This window comes from Capra hircus, chromosome 24 (assembly GCF_001704415.2).
Source record: "Capra hircus breed San Clemente chromosome 24, ASM170441v1, whole genome shotgun sequence".
NCBI lineage: Eukaryota > Metazoa > Chordata > Mammalia > Artiodactyla > Bovidae > Capra > Capra hircus.
Window position 1 is genome coordinate 49,256,251 of NC_030831.1, and position 24,144 is coordinate 49,280,394.

At 38.6% G+C, this 24,144-nt stretch overlaps 1 protein-coding gene across 3 annotated transcripts in view; it reads right to left on the reverse strand.

Annotated features, from left to right (window-relative positions):
* Positions 1 to 24,144, reverse strand: part of DYM (dymeclin) — a 392,550-nt gene that overhangs the window by 328,487 nt on the left and 39,919 nt on the right. For all 3 annotated transcript variants that reach the window (XM_018039568.1, XM_018039567.1, XM_018039569.1), the window contains exons 3-5: positions 8,957 to 9,009; positions 1,601 to 1,694; positions 563 to 696 (exon numbers count right to left, since the gene is read on the reverse strand). In XM_018039568.1, the coding sequence (XP_017895057.1) occupies positions 563 to 696; positions 1,601 to 1,694; positions 8,957 to 9,009 (281 nt within the window). The remainder of the gene's footprint in view (positions 1 to 562; positions 697 to 1,600; positions 1,695 to 8,956; positions 9,010 to 24,144) is intronic.

Genomic DNA, 24,144 nt, shown 5'->3' on the forward strand with positions numbered 1-24,144 from the left:
TGTAATTCTGATTGGTTGTCTCCCTTAATAACATACAAGCCTACTGTACTTGCTCAGTCACTCAGTCATGTCTGACTCCTTGCCACCCTCTTTCATGGACTGTAGCCCGCTAGGTTCCTCTGTCCACGGGAGTCTCCAGGCAAGAATACTGGAGCAGTTGCCATTTCCTCCTCCTGGGGATCTTCCTGACCCAGGGAACGAAACCTGCGTCTCCTGACTTGGCAAGAGGATTCTTTACCACTATGCCTCCTGGGAAGCCTAGTAATGGCATTTAAATTAACATTTGCTTCCTAAAAAAAGAAATATCTGTGATATATGCAGAAGTCAAAATAAATAGAAGTTTCAATCCCACCAGCTCCCTTATTTAAAAAAAAAAAAGAAAAAATCTATGAGTCTCCATTAGCTTAAATTAATATAGGCAAAGAAATAGGAATGGTGTCAGTTCATTTAAAAATGAAAATTATGAGGAAAAGTAGAATTTTCAAAATTATACTTTTATTTTTCAAATTCTATCCTTATGTTACACATGCTACCCCAGAACGTCATCTAAGGCAAGACTTACTGTAACTGCCAGGAGATTTTTCTTCATAAGTAAAATGAAGTTGTAACTCTTCCTCTGACATCTCACAAATGAACACTTTCAGCAAACAGCAAATAATAAACAAAGCATTGTGTGTCTGCCAGATGAAGATGTGGCTAGAAAGGAAAGAACAAATCACACAAGAATCAGTGTTTAATCACGAGCACGATCCATTTATTTCTAGTCCATAATTTCTCATTTTGCTTGTAATATTAGAGTAACGTCCATATCTTTCTTCATGGCCCATGACTTATGACACTGGACCAATGACATCTACTACAGTTTACCTCATACTTTATTCTGTATTTTACACAGTGAGTCAATTTAGGCATATAAGCGATTCAAACGAAACTAAACTAAAAACAGAGAAAATAAAAAATACAGTAACATAAAGAAAATATATGCAAACACACAACCAAATTTTAAATGGGGCATCACCAGTTGTACAGTTTTTGTATACCTGCTATATGTATTAATAATTATGGACTCAAAACAATTTTAATTGAATTCAACATAAATTGTTTGGAAACAGGGAAATGAGCAATCTTTTAAAATACTATCATTCAAAAATAGTTTCAAAAAATTCTTGACTGCATAAAAGGTGAACCTTCCACTATATAAATATAAAGCCATAATGTCTAATCTGAACCTTCATTCATCTAATATGTAAGAAATAAAGGACACAAATGTAGAATGGAATAATATTCACACTAAGTCATTAAACTAGATATATCCAGCAGTCAAAATAGGAAAAAATTAACTTTTTAAATTACACAATTAATCTTCTTAAAGAACATATTTCTAAAGACTGTTTAAAATGCTAACTAAAATCAGATTCCAGAATTTACAATTTCACCCTAATGACTTGTACAGTTAATTAAAACCTCTTTTACTTTTTCCCTGAATAATGAGAATAATTCCTTTATAGCTTTCAAAAGACCATAACCTATTTCTACCAATAAGTGAATAATTGTCATACTGTTAAATATAAATTGAATTTAGAGAGAGTAGCCAGCTTACTTCTGACATTCTGCTGAAAGTTTTAGTTCTTTGGTTCTAGAAAGGAAGACCTTAATTAGTGCACCAAGGTTTCCTGTTCGAGGATTATTTTCAACTGCAAGAGAAGAAAAGGGTTTAAAAAGTTAAAGTTAAGAATTGAAATCAAAGTGGGCATATCATAACATTTCTAAAACCAAATGTCAAATTGAAGTTGCTCAGGGACCAAGCTTATTGTCAATTTCAAATCTAATTTGGGGAATTAGCAATGGGAGAAATTGCTGCTTGGTCTTAATTATAAACAGCAAAAAATTATTCACATGTGAAAATGATAGAAACTATAGGAGAAAAGTTATCTCATCTCAGAACTCAAAACTGTAAAGAAAAAATGTACATGGGAATAAGAACACCATTAGAGTACACCTGTTTAGCGCTCAATAACTGTCCAATTAGCCCAGGTCTACTCAATATGCCAGCAAATTTGGAACTCAGCAGTGGCCACAGGACTGGAAAAGGTCACTTTTCATTCTAATCCCAAAGAAAGGCAATGCCAAAGAATGCTCAAACTACTGCACAATTGCACTCATCTCACATGCTAGTAAAGGAATGCTCAAAATTCTCCAAGCCAGGCTTCAGCAATTCATGAACCGTGAAATTCCAGATGTTCAAGCTGGTTTTAGAAAAGGCAGAGGAACCAGAGATCAAATTGCCAACATCTGCTGGATCATGGAAAAAGCAAGAGAGTTCCAGAAAAACATCTCTTTCTGCTTTCTTGACTATGCCAAAGACTTTGACTTTGCCAAAGCCTTTCACAATAAACTGTGGAAAATTCTGAAAGAGATGAGAATACCAGACCACCTGACCTGCCTCTTGAGAAACCTATATGCAGGTCAGGAAGCAACAGTTAGAACTGGACATGGAACAACAGACTGGTTCCAAATAGGAAAAGGAGTACGTCAAGGCTGTATATTGTCACCTGCTTATTCAACTTATATGCAGAGCACATCATGAGAAATGCTGGGCTGGTAGAAGCACAAGCTGGAATCAAGATTACCAGGAGAAATATCAATCACCTCAGATATGCAGATGACACCACCCTTATGGCAGAAAGTGAAGAGGAGCTAAAAAGCCTCTTGATGAAAGTGAAAGTGGAGAATGAAAAAGTTGGCTTAAAGCTCAACATTCAGAAAATGAAGATCGTGGCATCTGGTCCCATCACTTCATGGGAAATAGATGGGGAAATAGTGGAAACAGGGTCAGACTTTATTCTTGGGGGCTCCAAAATCACTGCAGATGGTGACTGCAGCCATGAAATTAAAAGACGCTTACTCCTTGGAAGAAAAGTTATGACCAACCTAGATAGTATATTCAAAAGCAGAGACATTACTTTGCCGACTAAGGTCCGTCTAGTTAAGACTATGGTTTTTCCAATGGTCATGTATGGATGTGAGAGTTGGACCGTGAAGAAGGCTGAGAGCCGAAGAATTGATGCTTTTGAACTATGGTGTTGGAAAAGACTCTTGAGAGTCCCTCGGACTGCAAGGAGATCCAACCAGTCCATTCTGAAGGAGATCAGGCCTGGGATTTCTTTGGAGGGAATGATGCTAAAGCTGAAACTCCAATACTTTGGCCACCTCATGTGAAGAGTTGACTCACTGGAAAAGGCTGTGATGCTGGGAGGGATTGGGGGCAGGAGAAGGGGACGACTGAGGATGAGATTGCTGGATAGTATCACTGACTCGATGGACATGAGTCTGAGTGAACTCTGGGATCTGGTGATGGACAGGGAGTTCTGGCGTGCTGCAATTCATGGGATCGCAAAGAGTTGGACATGACTGAACTGAACTGAACTGATCTACTGGGTATGTGTTCTTGTCACAGCTTGAGAGCAGACCCAAGTAACTGCATAATCTTCTCATTATGATAAAATGTGTAGTACCTTGCTAATCCAAGTGTGGTTCATGGACTAGCTGCAACAGCATTTACCTGGGAGCTTGTTGGAAGTGCAGAATCCCATGGCCACCCTACACTACTGAAGTTGACAGTGCTTCTCAAAGTTCAACATGCATTTAACTCACACAGCATTCTCATTAAAGCTTATATTCTGATTCCACATGTGTGGAGTGATTCTGCATCTGTGACAGTCTCCCAGGTGATGCCCACTGCTGCTGGGTGGAGAACTCCACTAATGAGTACCAAGCGGCAACTAAGTTAGGGCAGGTTTTGTCCAGCTTTCATAATCTAGAATAGGCATGGGATTAGATATCGTTAGAGTTTCACTCTGAATCAAAAATTTCCTACTTTTAAGCTTTGGGTTTAGCTTAAAAGTCCCGGAAGATTCCACATGCCTCAGAGCAATTGAGCCTGCACATTGCAGCTCCTGACGCGGCGTGCTGCAACTACTGAAGCCCACGCCCCTAAAGCCTGTGCTCTGGAGCTTCAGGAGCCAGAGTAAGAACAGGGGATATCTGACAGGAAGGCAGAAAGGCATGTGGAACTAGACTATAAAAAGTGACTAGGTTCAAAGCTCAACTCCACCACTTGACTAGCTGTGTGACACCTGTCAACTTCTTTAACCTCTCTGTACCTCAGTTTCTTCACCTGTAAAATTCAGATAATGATAATACTTTGTAGAAAACTAATTTGACTCTAGAGCTTGAATCTGTTAACTAAAATGACTGTGTGAAAAAGGAATTCTCTGTGTCCACAGGAGTTCAAGCAAAGTCTAGGTAATACTCAAATAATGATAATAATCTCACTAAAATGCCTATTCCCATTGGGAATACCCAATGGATTGCTCAAGGTCCAATAACCAATGTACTAAAACACAGAGGACAGAGACATGTTAACATCTATGAAGATGCAATCAACGAAATCTCACTGTGGAAAACTCTACTATTCACTTTCTTCAATAAGAAAAAATTGGGGGGGTGGGGGAGGGAAAGAAATTCAGGAGGAATTAGCTATGAAAAAGAATTGTAAAGACACATTAACTAATAATAACGTGTGTACTTTATTCGGCTCCTGATTCAAACAAACTCAGACAAATCGAAATCTGAAGAGTCACTGGATGTTTTATGATACTAAAAATTTGTTTTTAGTAGATAATGGTATTTCTCCCTTTAAAAAATCATTACTATGAGATACATACCACAATATCTATGGATAAAAAATATAATGCTTAAGGTTTGTTCCAAATTAATTATGTGAGGATATGTTTTTGGATTCATATATACTTTTTTTATTTGTGCACTTTTCTACACGTTTATATGCCAATAAATGAGTGAGAGATACAGATGATGCTTTCAAAGTGTGGTGCTGGAGAAGACTCATGGAAGTCCTCTGGACAGCAAGATCAAACCAGTCAATCTTAAGGGAGATCAACCCTGAATATTCACTGGAAGGACTGATGCTGAAGCTCCAGTATTTCAGTTATCTGATATGAAAAGATGACTCACTGGAAAAGTCCCTGATGCTGGGAAAGATCAAGGGCAGAAGGGGAAGAGGGCATCAGCGGATGAGATGGTTGGATGGCATCACTGATGCAATGAACACAAACTTGGGCAAACTCCAGGAGATGGTGAGGGACAGGGAGGCCTGGCATGCTGCAGTCCACATGTTGCAGAGTCGGACAAGACTAGGCAACCGAACAACAGATGAAACAAGACTGGCCACGAGTTGAAAATGACTGGAACTGGGAGATGAACATATGGGAGGTCATTATATTATTCTCTGTCTGCTTTTGTATGGGTGTGAAATTTTTTTTAACAAGGAATTAAAAACAAAACACCCATGAAGAAATACACAAAAATCAATGCTCATGAAAAATGCTGAATGAGGACAGTCCTTTTCCACCCCAAAAAACAGGAAACCCTTTAACAAAACACAAATCCTATAGAACTGAACAAAAGTTTTATTTGTTGGATCATTAGCAGGCCTAACTGCTAAAAGTACTTTTGTCTACTCCAACCAGAACACTCAATGCCAGTCACCTCACCTGATACTTTGCTAAACAGATTCAAAGGTAACAAGTCCCAAAAAACAACTGGTAAGAAGCAAACAAGGTGAACACAGAGCAGTCTTCACCTCCTTACATAAAACAACTGACTTGGCTCTCACAGCACTATCCTAACAGGTAAGAACTAGGGGGAAACAGACAGGAATGCACTTAAAATTCACTATGAGGTAAAGAAATTTGTCTTGGACCCAGAGTGCCTCATGTGTAGATTAAGGGGATAAATAATAAAGATGAATACAAAAAGCCCAACAAAAATAATGGCCACAAACATCCCCAAACTGATAAAAACATTAATCTATGTACCTAAGTAAAACCCCAAATAGAATAAAGAATAAATTTCAAAATTTTGTAAAAGTTAAGGCAAAATCTTGACAGCAATTAGCAACAAAAAAAATGACTTATTTACAAGAGAACAACAATACAATTAAACAGCAGACTTTCCATCTGAAAAGAGGCCAAAAGGCAATGGAATAACCTAGTCATAGGGACGAGAGAAAATAAATGCCAACCAAGAACTCTGTATCTAGAAAAACTGTCCTTCAAAATGAAAGCAACAGAGAACAGGGGACACAACTTTACAGTGGAGAAAATGGACAAACACAACACTGGCCACATAATGAAGGTCAACATCATCAGTGAAACTCATGCATGTACCCCTGATATGATGTGTTGAGATCAGCACATCACCTCCGTGATGCCTACAAACCCGTAACTCCCATCTAGCCATGAGAATAACATCAAACAAATAGAGGGACATTCTGGAAATACTCTACCAGCATTTCTCAAAACTCTTAAAAGTCATTAAAAATGAGGAAAGTCTGAGACCAGAGAAGGTTACAGAGACTTGATGACTAAATGCAATGTAGCATCTTGAAAAAGAAAAAGGACATGTGGGAAAACTAGTAAAATCTGAATAAAGGGTCAAGATTAGATAATAGTAATGTACCAACGTTAACTCCTTAGTTGGGACAAATATGATGTATAAATGTAAGTTGCTGACAATAGAGGAAACTGATGAGGGTTATATGGGAACTCTCTACATGGTTTTGCAACTTTTCTATAAATCTAAAGCCATTCTAAAATTTAACTTTCATTTTCGAAATCTCAATAGATGGTTTAACAGAAAAAAAGATTAGTAAACTAAGGACAGATTAATAGAAAATATTCTATGGAAGGTCAGAGAGGAAAAAAAAAGTAAAATACACACACAAAAAAAGAGTCTAACAAATATATGGGACATAGTGAAAATGTTAACGGAAGTATAACAGAGACCCTTGAAGGAGAGAAAAGACAGAACAGGACAGAAATAATGTATTAATATAAACCAATAATGGCTGAGAATTTTCCAAAATTGACGGAAGACATCAAACCACAGATCTAACAAGCAGGGACGGAGGGAGGAAAGAGGAGGAAGGAAAGAGGTATGAAGGAAAGAAAAAAGGAAGGAAAAATACTCCTGAGCATATTCTAAGATGCTGGAAACCAAAGGATTAAAAAAAAAACACAAAAGTATCCAGAAGGAAAAACCTCCATTTTTTTTTTTCAAAAGAACAACACTAACACTGACACCTTTAATCTCAACAAAATGAGAACAACCAGAAAAATAACAGAATGGTGTCCTTAGAGTATGGAAAGAATTACCGCCAAACTAAAATTCTACACCCAGCACACCTATCTTCCAAAAGCAAAGGAAAAATGAAAACATTTTCAGACCAAAAAATAAAAGAGAATTGTCATATACCCACAAAACCCTTAAATAAATCTATATGCATTTATATCTATTGACATGAAAAGAAGCTCCTGAGTACTGCTAAGTGAAAATAACATATAAATAATATCACTTACATAAAACTGTGCATATAAATCAATACACACAGAATACTCTGCTAAGATTTTGATCTTATCACAAAAGATTAGCAGTGATTTTTCTTTTTGCTATTCTCCAAAGTGGTTTTAAATACAGAATGACATACTTAAATATATAACACCAAGTGAAAAACACAGATTGAAATAATTGTATGTGTGTATTTAATACATATGTAAACGTACATCCAAAGAAGAAATAACAGAAGGCAAAATATTAACAACAGCTTTGTGAAGGTTGTGGAATATGAGCAAATACTACCTTTTTTACATGTTAGTATGCCCTCCACATTGTATTAATAAGTATTATTCCCAATTTTAAAATGCTATTTTTGTAAAAACCCCAAGGTCACTTAAAAACTATATCATAATAACTTCACTGATATCACTGTTATACAAAATTAATTTTCAGCAAACTGTCACACAGGTTTTTGAAAGTCAGCTCTATTTAGTACAAAATTCTCAAAATCTATGGTTATAACTAAAGAAAAAATTCAAGGCAACTATTATAATAACACCTCTATCATTACCAACATAATTTGTTTTTAAAAGTAAAAATATTTCGTCAAAGACTGTTTTTGGCAGAGCAAGTTAAATGGGAGTTAGCTTACATGGAGCATATCCATAAGCTTGATTTAAAAACAAGCTTGTCATCACTCATTAAGCTCTTGTACACCACTTGTTTCACAGATACACTCTAATTTTCAAAGCAAATGTAAGTGAAATGTAAGTATAATTATCCACATTTTTTAAGGCATACATTTCTTTCCAATTGTTACCAATTGGACAGTAAAGTATTTGAGAAGTGAGGTCCAAAAAAGGTAACATTTATTGACAGAAATAATGAATAATGACAAATGTTAGGCAGTGTACTGGATATTTCATGTTATCTGACTTATCCTTGCAAAAATTCTGCAATTTAGATTAAGAAATTAAAGCTCAGCTAATAATTAAGTAGCAGAGCTATAATTAAGACCATAAAATAATTCCAGAGCTCAGGCACTTTACCATTAACACAAGGTTGTTATTACTAATTTGCAGAGCTTCCGAATATATTTTCCTATTAATGAGTAATAATTTTTCTAGTTAACATAACCAACAACAGCATCTTTTGCAACTGGCAAAGGATGAATGATCCTATATTCTCTAGGAACTATACGTGCAACTACAAAACAAACAATATTGGGGGCTTTTCTCAGTATTTCAAAATTTGCAAAAAGAACAAGCTCTATGTCTTAGCAGAGTCCATTACCATGCCTGCAAACTATGCAACCATGCGTCTCACTGCTGTTAACTGAATGGTACCCTCTAGTGGCATCAATGAGTACCAAGAATAATTAGTACGATTATAATTATCATCATCAAAAATATATCACTTCATCAATTCAATTCATATTGCAGTAACAAAATTTGTTAACAGAAATTTTAAAATAACTGCCTCACATTACACACACACACACACACACACATACACACACACACTCATTTTTCCTCCTTACCTAAAGACCTGCAGACTGAAATGGTTGCCTCCTCTAGGAGCTTCAACTCAGTACTGGAGAAAGAGAAGAAAGGTAATTAGTAACTATAACACTAATCATGTTCCTAACTATAACACTAATCATAATCCGGCTGCAATGCAGGAGACTCCAGTTCAATTCCTGGATTGGGAAGATCCCCTGGAGAAGGGAAAGGCTACCCACTCCAGTACTCTGGCCTGGAGAATTTCATGGATTGTATAGTCCATGGGGTCGCAAAGAGTTGGATATGACTGAGTAACTTTCACTTTCAATCATGTTCATACTAACCAGTTAAAGGAATATATAAAAATAAACAGAATAAAAACTCAGAAGGAAAATACGGTGTACATTGGTAAACAGTAACATCAGCAAAATAAAACTTCTATTCTCAATGTAATTAGAAAATTTACTAAAAAGCAACTGGGGCACGTTGCCTTTTAGGTATGTAAGCAGAGAGGAGAGGCGGGACTGGAGGGACTTATAGAAAAATTCAAGAAAGGTATTTCCAAACGCGGAGCACAAGGCAGGAGACTCATGTGCCCAGCTTCAAGGTAAGTACTTATCATAAGATTAAACTTCTTTAGATAAATGCCATTATTTTTTATAATACTTTCAAACAGTTCAACAACACTGAAAAAGAAACAAGAGACAAAACACATGTATAAACTCCAATAATTTATAAATATACAGAAAAACTGAGGCAGACGCAAACTGACAAAGACAGGAGGCATAGACAGAGACAGACATAAACCTCTTAGATTTAAAAAGTAGGGAAGCTTCATGACAGTGGATTCAGCAGTGGTTTCTTACATATGACACCAAAAACACACGCATCAAAAGAAAACAAATGGGCTACATCAAAATTAAAAACTTTTGCACATCAAGGAATACTATCAACAGAGTGAAAAGTCAACCCAACCAAATGAGAGAAAGTATTTGCAAATCATATAGCTAATAAGGCATTAATATCCAAAATACATTTCTAAAAAACTCTGACTCTACAAAAACAAAAAAAGCAATTTAAATATCTGCAAAGGATTCAGATTTTGCAGACTTTATGTTTCCAAAGACATAAAAATAGCCAACAGATGTAAGAAAAAAGATGTTCACTATCACTAGTCATTTAGAGAAATGCGAATCAAAACCACAATGAATACTATTTCACATCCATTAAGGCTGAGTTATTTTTTTAAAAGAGAAGGAAAAGAAAAGAAAATGAAAGAAGTGTTGGAGGGTATGTAGAGAAGCTGGGACCTTTGTGTACTGCTGATGGTTATGCCAAATGGAGCAAGTACTGTGAAAAACAGTATGCCAATTTTTCAAAAAATCAAAAACAGAACTACCATATGATCCAGCAGTTCCACTTCTGGGTATACATACATCCAAAAGGATTAAAGGCATGGAGTCGGAGAGATACTTGTACACTAATACACAGCAGCACTATTCACGACAGCCAAAAGGCAGAAGCAACAAAATGTCCACCAAAGGATGAATGATGGCACAAAATATGGTACAGGTATATAATGGAGTATTATTCGGCCTTAAAAAGGAAAATCCTGACACACACTACAACACGGATGTACACTGAAGACATTACAGTAAGTGAAATAAGCCAGTCACAAAAAGACAAATATTGTATGACTCCACATATATAAGGTTCCTACAGTAGGCAGCCCATAGAGACGAAGCAGAAAGGTGGTTGCTGCTGGTGTGTTTGGGAACAGTGAGGTGGGGAGCAGGGAGATGGCAAGCTAGTATGTGGAGAGTATGGAGTTCCAGCTGGGGAATATGAAAAAGTTCCCAAGATGGATAGTGGAGATAATTAAACAACAATGTGAATGTACTTATATCACAGAAGTGAACACTTAGAAATGGTTAAAATGATACATTTTATGTTGTATGTATTCTGCCACAATTAAAACAAAGTGCATCCAATTCAACTACTTACTAGCCGTGTAAACTTAGATCATTAAACTTTTAGCTTTCTCATACATAAAACAAATTATTTTGAAAAAAAAAAAGTACCTGCTTCAAAAGGTGTTATTATTAAATTATGTAATATAGCACTTAGAACAGTGCCTGGCATAAAGTAAAACCTCAATGATAGCTACTACTGTTGCCAAAATGCAGTACTTTTTCCCCTGATAATAAATAAAAATAATGCTTTCAGTTTGTGTAATGTAAAAACTTTGAAGTTTTTCAAAGCCCTTTCAACTTTATTAGCATATGAAAACCTCTTCTAATGAGGACAGTTAAAAACCCTATTTTAACAGATAAGCAAACAGAGGCTTCCAAGGAGTTTAAGTAACATTCCAGGAATCAGTAGTCTAGGAAGAACAAGAACCAGCCCTTAACAGCCTGGTGACTGGTTTGAAAATGTTCTCTTCTGCCCATACACATGGCACACCGCAAATGCTCCACACGGGCAACTCTTTCAGGGCAAGCTGAAAGATCCCTACCTCCTAGGGTGCTCTGCTGTTGCTGCTGAAGCATATTTTGAAAAGAACAATCCATAAGTACTGATGCCTTTGACAAGAAAATTTTAGAGAAACTATGAAAGAAAATGGATTACTTTAACTGTTTTAGAACTATGCTGTCCAATATGGTAACCACTAGTTACACGTAGTGACTGACCGCTTGAAATGTGACCAGTCCAAACCAAGATGCACTGGTATACAAAATACATACCGGATTTCAAAAATTGTTAAAAAAAAAAAAAAAAAAATACTTCATTATTAGTCCTCATGTTCATGAAATTATAACTTTGGGGATATGTTGAGCCAAATAAAATATACTTTCAAAATGAATTTCACCTGTTTCATTTTACATTTTTAATGTGGCCACTAGAAAACTTCACATACATGCCAGTCTAACCTTTTATATCTATTAAAGCTACTCCAGAACTTGTCTCCCAGCAACTGAAGTCAGTATCATGCATAAGAAGTGTTGTACATACACACAAAGCTACTAACTACTAGTAGTAGAACTAACTACTTCAATGAATATGCTATTACCTTAAGAATCTCAAGAAAAGAAAGAAAGTGAAGTCGCTCAGTCATGTCTGACTCTTTGCGACCCCGTGGACTGTAGCCCATCAGGCTTCTCCGTCCGTGGGGTTCTCCAGGCAATAATGTTGGAGTGGGTTGCCATCTCCTTCTCCAAGGGATCTTCCCGACCCAGGGATTGAACCCGAGTCTCCTGCATTGCAGGCAGATGCTTTACCCTCTGAACCACCAGGGAAGCCCCACATTATATTCATATTCAAAGATAAATATTTTTTCAAAGTAAATCTTTAAAGTTTCTTCTAAGATTGAAAAACTTTTAGCCAAAATTACCTAGAAATGATTGTACAGTCAACTGTTCATACGTCCCTGGTCTTTATCCCCGCATTAGGTATTTCTGGAGTGTCTGCCCACCACACATTATCTGTCTGCTGTCCTCCCTTCCCTTTCTTCTACAGTCCCACCAACTTACTCCTCAGGGGTGAGCAGAGGCAGACAGGCTTGTTCAGCCTGACCCTACTCCCTGGCCATAGCTGACTGGATCAGAGTCTAAGCTATGCCAGAGTCGTAGGGAATTTGGAATTGAGATGGAAAGACAGGTTATCCACATGGCTGGAAATGGGCTGCCAAGCTGAGGGTTACAGGGAGCCATCCTCTATCCACGGAGTGGCAGAGATAAACAAAAAAGACACTCAGGATTCCCACTGGCCTTCTAATTCTTGAGACCAGTTCTTCCTGAAGCCTAGCTGTGTTTCCGGGGTTCTACGAGACAGCCCTGTCTCCTCATCACATTAGCCCCTTCCTTTTACTGACATACGCTAAATCAAATTGATTTTTGCTAAAAACCGAAAGACTTCTAATTAATAAATCACTGTGGTCAGATTTAATAATACACATTAGTAGTTGGCAAGAAGTAGGAACTATGAATTACTCAGTTTATGGGTTACTTGGGCAAAAAATAAAAATAAAGAGGTATAAAATGCAAAAGATTGTAAAGAGTTTTACGAGGTTAATAACTAGACCACATGTATAAAATCTGTTTCACTGGTACATCTACTTTCTTCAGTCAATAATACTCTCTTAAACCCAGCTGGAACCAAGAGCTTCAATTATACACATGTAGCTATAACCTTCAAAAGCTTCAGAATTTACTTGTTCAACAAACACTGCCTGGGTGCCCAGGACATGCCAGGCTCTGTGAAATATGCTGTCTCTGCCTCCAGGCTACACACTGGAGTGAAGAAACAGACTCTTTGGTGCAGAGGAAGTACAGAGATCAAACCCAGCCCTACGCATGAGCTTCCGGGAGGTGCACCCAACCCACCCTATGAGCAGTCAAGAAAGGCATCCCGGAAGAGGTAACCATCCCAAAGGAGGAAGAGAAGGCAGCTGGGCAGACAAAAAGGGAAGGCTTTCAAGACACAAGGAATGTGTATGAAAGGCATGGCAGCCACAGAAGCGTGGCAGATTTTGGGAAGCAGAGGTTAGTCAACACTGGAGAACAGTAAACTAACTACAAGTCTGGAGAAATATACCAGATGGCTGGAGCACAGAGTTCAGTTTCTCAACTTACACTCAACAGAAAGGTATTGAGTGTTTCCAAAACAAAAACCAAAACAAGGTTCTGGTTTCTTTTGAATACAGTATAAGCCTGAAAAAAGAATTAATTCCAACATGTATCAGTGAGGATGGTTTGGACACCATTTCCTCCAGGGAACCACCTCTGATCACCTAAGCCCTGGTAAGAAGCCTGGTTTCTATCCCAAAAGTACTCAATCATGAAACTGAGCACCCTGTAGCAAGACAAACCATTTATCTATTTATGTCCCCCACTAGACAGGGGGCTCCTGGCTCATCAACACATTCCCAGCCTAGTACAAATCAGGCACTTAATAAAAATGCACCGAATCAATGAAGGCCTTTTGTCAGACACTTAAGAGGACAAAACCGATTTCTTCCCCTCCCTCAGGAAACACTTCACATTCTCTAGATTTCAAGGAAATGTCCATCCCCAAGTTTAATTTTTTATTAAAATATTTTTGAAGACACCTTTGTTGTTGTTGTTCAGACACTAATTCAGGTCCAATCTTTGCAACTCCACGGACTGCAGCATGCCAGGCTTCCTTGTCCTTCACTATCCCCCAGATTTGCTCAAACTCATGTCCACTGAGTTGGTGATACCATTCTATCATCTCATCCTGTTGTCTTTTCTCCTCCTGCCTTCAGTCTTTCCCACCATCATGGTCTTTTCTGATGAGCTGACTGTTCCCACCAGGTGGCCAAAGTATTGGAGCTTCAGCTTCAACATCAGTCCTTCCAATGACTATTCAGGGTTGATTTCCTTTAGGATTGACTGGTTTGGTCTCCTTGCAGTGGTAGAGACCCTCAAGAGTCTTCTCCAGCACAATTCAAAACCAGATTTGTTTCCAAATGTAAAATAATATATCTTTTTGAAGCAGGCTGATTTCTTGGTCACTCAAGGAATTATCCCACCTTTGTTGGAAAGCTCTGTCTGGTGGTGAGCCAGCCAGTACTGCCATTCTGCGATTAGGCCCCTAGGGCATGGGTCCCCTACTGATGGCCACAATCCAACACAGCTCATACCCAGCCACCATACCTCCTCAAAAATCACCACCACAGGTCAGAGCGTCTTGAACGTCCAGACTATAAGCTCTGTGAGAAGAGGGAAAGTGTCTCATTCACCCATGCCTCCCCCCACCACACCTGATACAGTGGCTCAGCCAGAAGAAAAACACATGATAGTTACCTATGAAATTAAGGATTTACAGAGCTCTGTTTGTTGCATTTTCTGCACTCTGAACTGTTATTTCTACAAAAGAAACCAGCCAGGGACACCCTTGCCAAAAGCAACACACTGTTATAATAGAATTCCTTTCCTCCCATCCTCCAAAATTTTAAACTTCTTGGAACATTTTAAGAATAATCTTCTTTCCCATTTGCTTGATTTAGAGCTAAAAAGGGGTGGTAAGCAACTGGGGTGGCTGGTAACTGCTGCCGCGTGTTACAGGCATCTATGCACAGTACTGTTGAGTTAAACAAATGAGCTCAGATGTTCTGGCAGCAGACAACTAACAAATCATCATTTGCAGTAAATAAAAGTAAAACTCAACTGCAAAATATGCTTGTTTCCAAGACAATTACAATTAGAAACTAAATACTGTTTCTGAAAGCAACAAAGCTTCTGGGGCACCAGAAGCATACAACAGAGGGGCAAAGAAGGAGCAGTCAAATATTCACACCAATACAGATTAAATAAATTAACACCACAGAGGTCTTCAAACTTCCTGTATACATTAACTCCACAACAAGGTCCATCTGAAACGTCATTAATGGGAGATTAGGAATAAATACTGAAAACTAGTCACCTCAAGCAAACATTTGCTAAGGGAACTAAACTCTAATAGATAAACAATCCTATTAATCCAAGGATCAGGTGTGGCTCTGTCCGAAGCAATCCCTGTATGTGAGAGCAGACCAGGCTCCTCTTACTCAGAGCACTATCACTCCTGCAGCAACCAAACCAGATGGATTCACAGAACAGGAATCTCAGTTTTACAGGTGACATCCCAGTGGACAACAGGACCGATGGAGTCGAACAGCCATGCTCGAGAATCTGTCATGCATGTGGGAGTATCTGAAACTGGTCTAGGGCTTTGTCCCGTTTTAAGAACCTCCATTGGCTTTCCTGAAGATAATTCAGCAAAGGAATGATTATCAAGATTTTCACAACTTCAGGGAAGTTCTTTAAACATTACCACAGCCATTTCTGGGCTATATAGTAAGTCTATCCCCTTCTCTGCTCTGATTTTATGAAGAGACTATCCCTTGGGAGAGAACTGTCATCAACACCAACCTCTCATTCTCTACCGGCTCCAGTGAGAGTTTCCACAAAAGGCCCCACTGAGTATCAGTAACACGGCTGGATGACTTCTAAGTTATGTCTCAAATAATCAATGTCATCTCTGCCACCTCTGCTGAGTGCACCAACATTCACCATGAGAAAGTCAAGTAAGTGGGGAGAGTAGGTAGCAGAGAAGACTTGCAAGGTTAAAAAAAAAAAAAAAAGCAAAAGAGAGAAGAACTTTAATGCCACCTTAAGGAGTTTGGATTTTATCCTACATAAACTAGGAAACCAATAAACAGATATTCAAAAATATACATTAACAGAACTCTTAATAGCACCAGCAAGGTGCTTCAGGTATACAATGGTTAAACATCTTCAATCATCCTCAGATATTTAGCAAAAGACAAAAAGATAATGTGACCAGCATCAACAATAAAAATAGTGTCCCTAGAGATACATACAATAAAGCCTAACCGTGTGCTCACCCAACAACCACTATGACTGACCAGTGCTGCGCACTGTTGGGCCAGTAAACTTAGATAAACCACTAACTGTTACTAGAGCAGAACTCAGTCAAGTACATTATCTTTAAAAATTCTAGTTTAATTCCACTAAAATAATACATCAAACTGGAACACTAGGAAGAAATAGCAATGGAAATAATATGGATGTCTCTATAGCCACTAGATTCACAGGCTGGTCACTTTCAATTCTTATACCCCAAGTGTGCTACCTCTCAATTTAACCATTACCATCAATTAACAAACTCATTCTGGCACAATAGATTTCCAACCATTCCCATTACTGAAGACAACATATGCTCCCATATAATGAAAAATTCCAAAGCCACATATTTCAACTCCAGCTTCCTCATTCCAATTGGTAGGACTGGCCAAGATACTTAATTTGAGCATCTCAGTTTCCTCACATGTAAATGAAGGTAAGAATGCGACCATCTGATAGGATAGTTGTGAGGGCTACACTATGATGTACTCAGAAAGTACAGGTTTTTGTGTGAACATAAGTTTTTATTTTTTTTGAGATAAATGCTTAAGAGTGCAATTCACACTACACAGCAAGTACTCAGCACTCAGCTCCACATACTCAACAACAAATGGAAACAAATCCATGAATGTTAAACTGTCAACTTTGCATTTATTTATTCCTTAATGCATCTTATAACTAATCTACCAATCTTCACCCTTCTCCTCTCTACAGGGCAGAGGGGAAGTAGACAGCATAATGTAATAATTTTTGAAGTAGTTCTACATTTTGAAGTAGCATCAAAACAGCGATGTCAAACAATGGCAGATGATCTGCTTTGATTTTATTTCCATTAATATGTTACTACAGTAGAATCACAACCCCAGTGGATTACAAAGGAAATCAATATTGCTTATTCACCTAGCAAAACTTCTCAGTATTAAGTGATGTTTAATAAGTGGCAGGAAAGAAACTTAGATCAAGGCAATTTTTCTTTTTTAAAAAGGAAATTGATTTTTATTTGTTACTGCAAAAACGAACTATGCTAAAACCACCATGAGGTAACGCTAGACACCTATCAGAGCTGTTAAAATAATCAACAAGAGTGATAGCATCAAATGCAGGCAAGGATTTAGAGAAACTGGATATCATATACATTACTCATGAGAATGTAAAATGATACAGCCACTATGGACAACAGTTTTGGCAGTCTTGTATAAAACTAAACGTTTACCACATAACCCAGTAATTGTACTCTTAAGTATTTATCTCAAAGTAATAAAAACTTACATTCACACAAAAACCTGTACAAAAACCTGGACACAAATGTTTATGAAGATTTATTCATAAAAACAAAAAACTGGAAACAATCCAGATGTCCTTCAATAGGTCACTGTTTAAACAAACTATAGGATACATACAACAGAATACTACTCGGCGGGGGGGGCGGGGGGTTGGGTAGTAAACCATGATATACACAATAAGTTGACAGAACTCAAGGATACCATTGCTGAGTGAAAGAGCCAATCTCAAAATGTTACCTAGTACATGATTCTAAATAACCTTCCTGAAATAACAAAATTATAGAGACAGAAACCTGAAGAGTGGCTGCCAGGGTTTAGAGATGGGGGAGGCAGAATCAGCGCATGAGCCTCTTTTCTAGGGCAGGAACCGAGATGCAGGAGTAGAGAAAGGCCATGCAGACAAGGGCTGGGGAAAGGAGGGCGGATGAACTGGGAGTTGGGGCTGACATACATATACTACCACATGTGAAACAGCTGGCTAGAGGGAACCTGCTGTAAGGCAAAGGAGTTCAGCTCGGCATCCTGTGGTGACCTACAGGGGTGGGATGGGGGTCCCATCAAGAGGGGTGGGATGGGGGTGTTTAGAGGGAAGTCCAAGAGGGAGGGGATATATGTATACATATGGCTGATTCACTTCATTGTACAGCAGAGACTAACACAACACTGCAAAGCATTATATTCCAGTAAAACAAAAATGGGTGTGACTATGAAGGGAAAGCACAAGGGAGCCTTGCCAGGATGAAACAGTGATGCGTCTAGACTGTGGTGGTGTTTGACATGTGAAACAACTGTCCAGAGCTCTACATGGCTTCCCAGGTGGCTCAGTAGTCAAGAATCTGCCTGCCAAGCAGGAGACACAGGTTCCATCCCGGGGTTGGGAAGATCCCCTGGAGAAGGAAATGGCAACCCACTCCAGTATTCTTGTCTGGGAAATTTCATGAACAGAGAAGCCTGGCAGGCTACAGTCCATGGAGTTACAAAAGAGTCGGACACCACTTAGTGATTAAACAACTACTACATGCAGACGCAAATGACTGCACTAACTGCTGAACTCTCAATAATCTTTGTGGCTTATACCAATGTCACTTTCCTGGTTCGGGTACTGAACTAGAGTTACAAAAGATGATACCATTGGGGGAAATAGGAAAGGATGCAAGAAATCTCTCTGTACTATTTATTTTTTTTTTTGCAACTTCTTATGAATCTATAATTATTTCAAAATAACAAGTTAAAAATCATAAAAATAAAGCTATAAAAACTTATACAGAATTATATAAATATATACATTTTAAAAATACATATATAAAAACCACAGTCTTGCTTAAACAAGATTATGCTATATGAATGATTATGTAACTGGCTTTAACCACTTAACATGCTGTGGATTTTTCTGTGTCTATCAGTTCAGTTCAGTCGCTCAGTCATGTCCAACTCTTTCCAATCCCATGAATTGCAGCATGCCAAGCCTCCCTGTCCATCACCAACTCCCGGAGTTCACTCAGACTCACGTCCATCGAGTCAGTGATACCATCCAGCCATCTCATCCTCTGTCGTCCCCTTCTCCTCTTGCCCCCAATCCCTCCCAGCATCACAGTCTTTTCCAATGAGTCAACTCTTAGCAACAGGTGGCCAAAGTACTGGAGTTTCAGCTTCAGCATCATTCCCTCCAAAGAAATCCCAGGACTGATCTCCTTCAGAATGGACTGGTTGGATCTCCTTGCAGTGTCTATAAACACTCATTATTACTGCCTGTATTCTGTTCCAGTGTGCAGATGCACCATTTTTATTTGCTTGTTCATTCATCACATCTCCTTACTGGCACTTAGATTGTTAGCAATTTTCAATTATCATAAACATTGCTACCAATTGTCTTTAAACATATACATCTCTACATACATTTCTTAAACTTGTCCAATCATCTCCTGAATATAAATTCTAGAAGTGGAATTGCTAGATCAATGACATTTTTGTTTTGGTGAATACTGCAAATTGCATTCCAGAAAGATCTAACCAATTACCATTCCCACCAAAATGCATAACTGTGGCTTAACCCACAAATATTCCTAAATCTACAAAATTACAAACCCAGATCTTTTCCACCTAATCCAATGATTTTTATATTCAGATAAGCACATGTTGACAGTAAGCAAGCATAAGAACCTTCATGGCAAATTCAGATTTTTCCCCCCTTTAAAATCGCCTATGGAGAGGAACTCATAAAGGATGTAACATCTAACTGGCAAATTACCATGCCACTGTAGTTTTTTTTAAAGTTCTATTCAACACCACGTAAAATCATTCACTGTACCAGGCAATCAACTTTTGTATTAGCTAACGTGGAGGTGGGGCACATCAAGAACCACTGTATAGAGTTTACAACTTCTCTGGATTTAAACTCTGAATTACAATCCTCTGACATGGCAAACAACTCTGGCCTTAATATGAAGAATGGTATAGGGAAGAGGATACTGAAATGCTCGATTGTGATAGAAAATGAAGAAACTTAGCAAATACAAAGTAAAAAGTAGTGGATACAGCAAACTCAGCTCTAAGACAACCAACTGAGAGGGGTGGGGTGGGAGGGAGGCTCAAGAGAGAAGGGACATATGTATACTTATGGCTGATTCACGCTGTTATATGGCAGAAATACAAGACTGCAAAGCAATTATCCTCCTCCAATTAAAAATGTTTCAAAACTGTGGGTATTTTTTCATTAAAAAAAGAGATGATCAATTGTATTACCCTCTTATGCAGAAAATGTGTCCAGATGTCATCAGCCACAATTCACAAGGCGACAGAAGAAAATAAAAACAACCCTGGCCTTATGGTTAGATCTGCTCTCCACCACAACCTCAGGGAGACACTGCCATTAGTTTGCATATGAAAATAAGAAGACCAGAGCTCAGTGTTACAGCATACATCCCTTCATTCATCAACAGAGTACCACTGTCAGATGACAAGCAGTTTTCCAAAACTGACAAATAAAACAAGAAGGAACATTTGTTGGTAGGGGAAAAAACCTAATTTCATATGAAGCCAGTAGTTCAAGAATTCAAGTGCCCACAACCAAAATAAATATATAAAATGGGTCATCTAATGAAGTTAGTATCCATTCCTGATAATTTTCACAAGTATTCTTGCCTGGAGAATTCCATGGACAGGCAAGCCTTGCGGGCTACAGTCCGTGGGGTCGCAAAGAGTCAGACACAACTGAGCAACTAATACTTTACTCAAAAATATATATGAGTTATTTACCATATCTCAGTCAGCTGGTATAACAGGTCAGATAAGCTACACTTGGCCAGTAAAATACTCACCACTGGAGTTAACAGAAACTGCATACTTAGGCTGGTAACTGATGACCTATGACCTACATCACAGGGCCAACATACAGCCTCAGAAGGAATTGTTTGTGGTCCTTCAGGCAATTTCTACTATCCAACATATTTTTTCTATTTTGACTTTCTCTTTTCTATCAACCCATGTGTCTCATTCTTCATCTGTCCACACTTTGAATTTTTAAGAAACGTAAGAGTGCCAATGGAAACTGTCAGACCATGGTATTGGATCTCAGAGATTAAGGAAAGGAAAAAGGTGGAAGAACAACAATGCAACCTAAGAGAGAATCTTATCATATTCTCAAATGCAGAACCAATTTGGATTCCCACACAAAATCAGAAATTTTTGAAAAATTATTCACACTACAGAGAAAAATAATTTATTTTTAAAAACTCAAAATTGCAACTAAGTACTGTTTATATTTAGCAGATTTTCAGTAATTTGAACTCAAATAATTCAGAATTTGGGAGTATTTCAACATGGGAAGAGGAGACTTAGGAAAAGAACTGTTTAACTTTCTACAAAAAAAGATATGTTCAGGGCTTCCCTGGTGGTTCCAGCGGTTAAGACTCTGTACTTCCAAGGCAGGGAGCTTGAATTTGATCTCTGGTCAGGGAACAAAGATCTCATGCGCCTCTCAGCGTGGACAAAAAAATTTAAAAAGTATGTTCAAAGACTTCAGCATATACTTGGAAAGTTGAAAAGTTCTAGAGGATGATCTAGATGGTGATCACTTACACACAGTGTAAATGCATTTAATGCCAATGAAATGTACACCTAAAAATGGTTAAAATGGTAAATTTTGTTAGTTATATTTTACAACAAAAAGAAAAAAGATTCTTTGGGCCCAACATCTAGAAGTCTTAACCAGCTACTCTCAGGACTCAAAAACTGGGCTTACACTCTGCTTCAGTCATTAACCTTCACTTTTCTTGTGTTTCTATAGAAATGACTCTTAATAAATCTGATTGTTTGCACCATATAGGCCTACTATGGAAGCTGACTTGAAAAATTGCGTCCTAAAATGAGACATGACCCTTTAACTGAACAACGATTCTATTCTCAGGACTTGGAATGGTTCACTGAGATATGGTTCACTTGGAATGGTTCACTCAGCTTCTAGATTCTAAAACTCAATAGGGGGCTCCCCTGCTGGCTCAGTGATAACAGAATCCACCTGCCAATACGGAAGACGCAGGCTAGATCCCGGATCCATGACCATCCCAAAAGCCACGGAGCTTCCAAGCCTGTGCACCACAACTACTGAGCCTGTGCCCTCGAGCCCGGGAGCGGCAACTACTGAGCCCACATGCCACAGCTACTGAAACCCGCGTGCCCTAGAGCCCATGCTCCGCAACAAGAGAAGCCACCTCAGTGAGAAGCCTTCACACCGCCAACCAGAGACTAGCCCCTGCTTCCCACAACCAGAGAAAGCCCGCACACAGCAATGAAGATCCAGTGCAGTCAAACATAAAATAAAATATAAAAAAAAAAAAAAAACTTAAAAAAAAATAGAACTTAATAGTGCAGTCTCAAAGTTGGGAATTAGGGGAGCAGAATGTGCCACCCCAAAATATGTCTCTTTGATACAAAGATCATTTTGGGCTGGTTGTATTGAGAAACTGCAGAAACAGGAGAAGCTCTGAAAACGAGGTTAAGAGTTACCTTCTTGTAAGGTGTGTGGATCACAATAAACTGTGGAAAATTTTGAGAGAGATGGGAATACCAGACCACCTGACCTGCCTCTCGAGAAATCTGTATGTAGGACATGGAACAACAGACTGGTTCCAAATAGGAAAAGGAGTACGTCAAAGCTGTATATTGTCACCCTGCTTATTTAACTTCTATGCAGAGTACATCATGAGAAACGCTGGACTGGAAGAAACACTGGACTGGAAGAAACACGAGCTGGAATCAAGATTGCCGGGAGAAATATCAAGAACCTCAGATATGCAGATGACACCACCCTGATGGCACAAAGTGAAGAGGAATTAAAAAGCCTCTTGATGAAAGTGAAAGAAGAGAGTGAAAAAGTTGGCTTAAAGCTCAACATTCAGAAAATGAAGATCATGGCACCCGGTCCCATCACTTCATGGGAAATAGATGGGGAAACAGTGGAAACAGTGTCAGACTTTATTTTTGGGGGCTCCAAAATCACTGCAGATGGTGATTGCAGCCATGAAATTAAATGACGCTTACTCCTTGGAAGAAAAGTTATGACCAACCTAGATAGCATATTCAAAAGCAGAGTCATTACTTTGCTGACTAAGGTCCGTCTAGTCAAGGCTATGGTTTTCCCAGTGGTCATGTATGGATGTGAGAGTTGGACTGTGAAGAAGGCTGAGCACCGAAGAATTGATGCTTTTGAACTGTGGTGTTGGAGAAGACTCTTGCGAGTCCCTTGGACTGCAAGGAGATCTAACCAGTCCATTCTGAAGATCAACCCTGGGATTTCTTTGAAAGGAATGATGCTAAAGCTGAAGCTCCAGTACTTTGGCCAAGAGTTGACTCATTGGAAAAGACTCTGATGCTGGGAAAGACTGAAGGCAGGAGGAGAAGGGGACGACAGAGGATGAGATGGCTGGATGGTATCACTGACTCGATGGACGTGAGTCTGAGTGAACTCCGGGAGTTAGTGATGGACGGGAGGCCTGGCGTGCTGCGATTCATGGGGTCGCGAAGAGTCGGACACAACTGAGTGACTGAACTGAACTGAACTGAAGGTGAAATTACACTTATAAAGACAATCTTCATTTATGTAAAGGTGTCTCCTATTACCAGGAAGAGAAAAATGACTAAATTTCCAGAAACACTTACCAATGGAGAAGGCATTTAAATTTAGATTTACCTTTGTGTACTGTGCTTTTGGGCTTCCCTGGTATGATACAGAGGCTTGCATTCGATCCCCGGCTTGGGAAGATCCCATGGAGAAGGGAATGGCTATCCATTCCGGTATTCTAGCCTGGAGAATTCCATGGACAGAGAAGCCTGAGCTTTTCCTGGTAACTTCCTGTAACTGGCTTTCCTCCCTGACTCCCTCAACCAAAAGAAACCTTTCTTTTGTCTTTAGCTAAAGATGATATTTAAGCAGGTGGCTTTGGCCATCTTGGGGAGGTACTAAGTTTCCATGGGTATCTTCCAGGTACATGTGACATATACATGTTAATAAATTTGTTT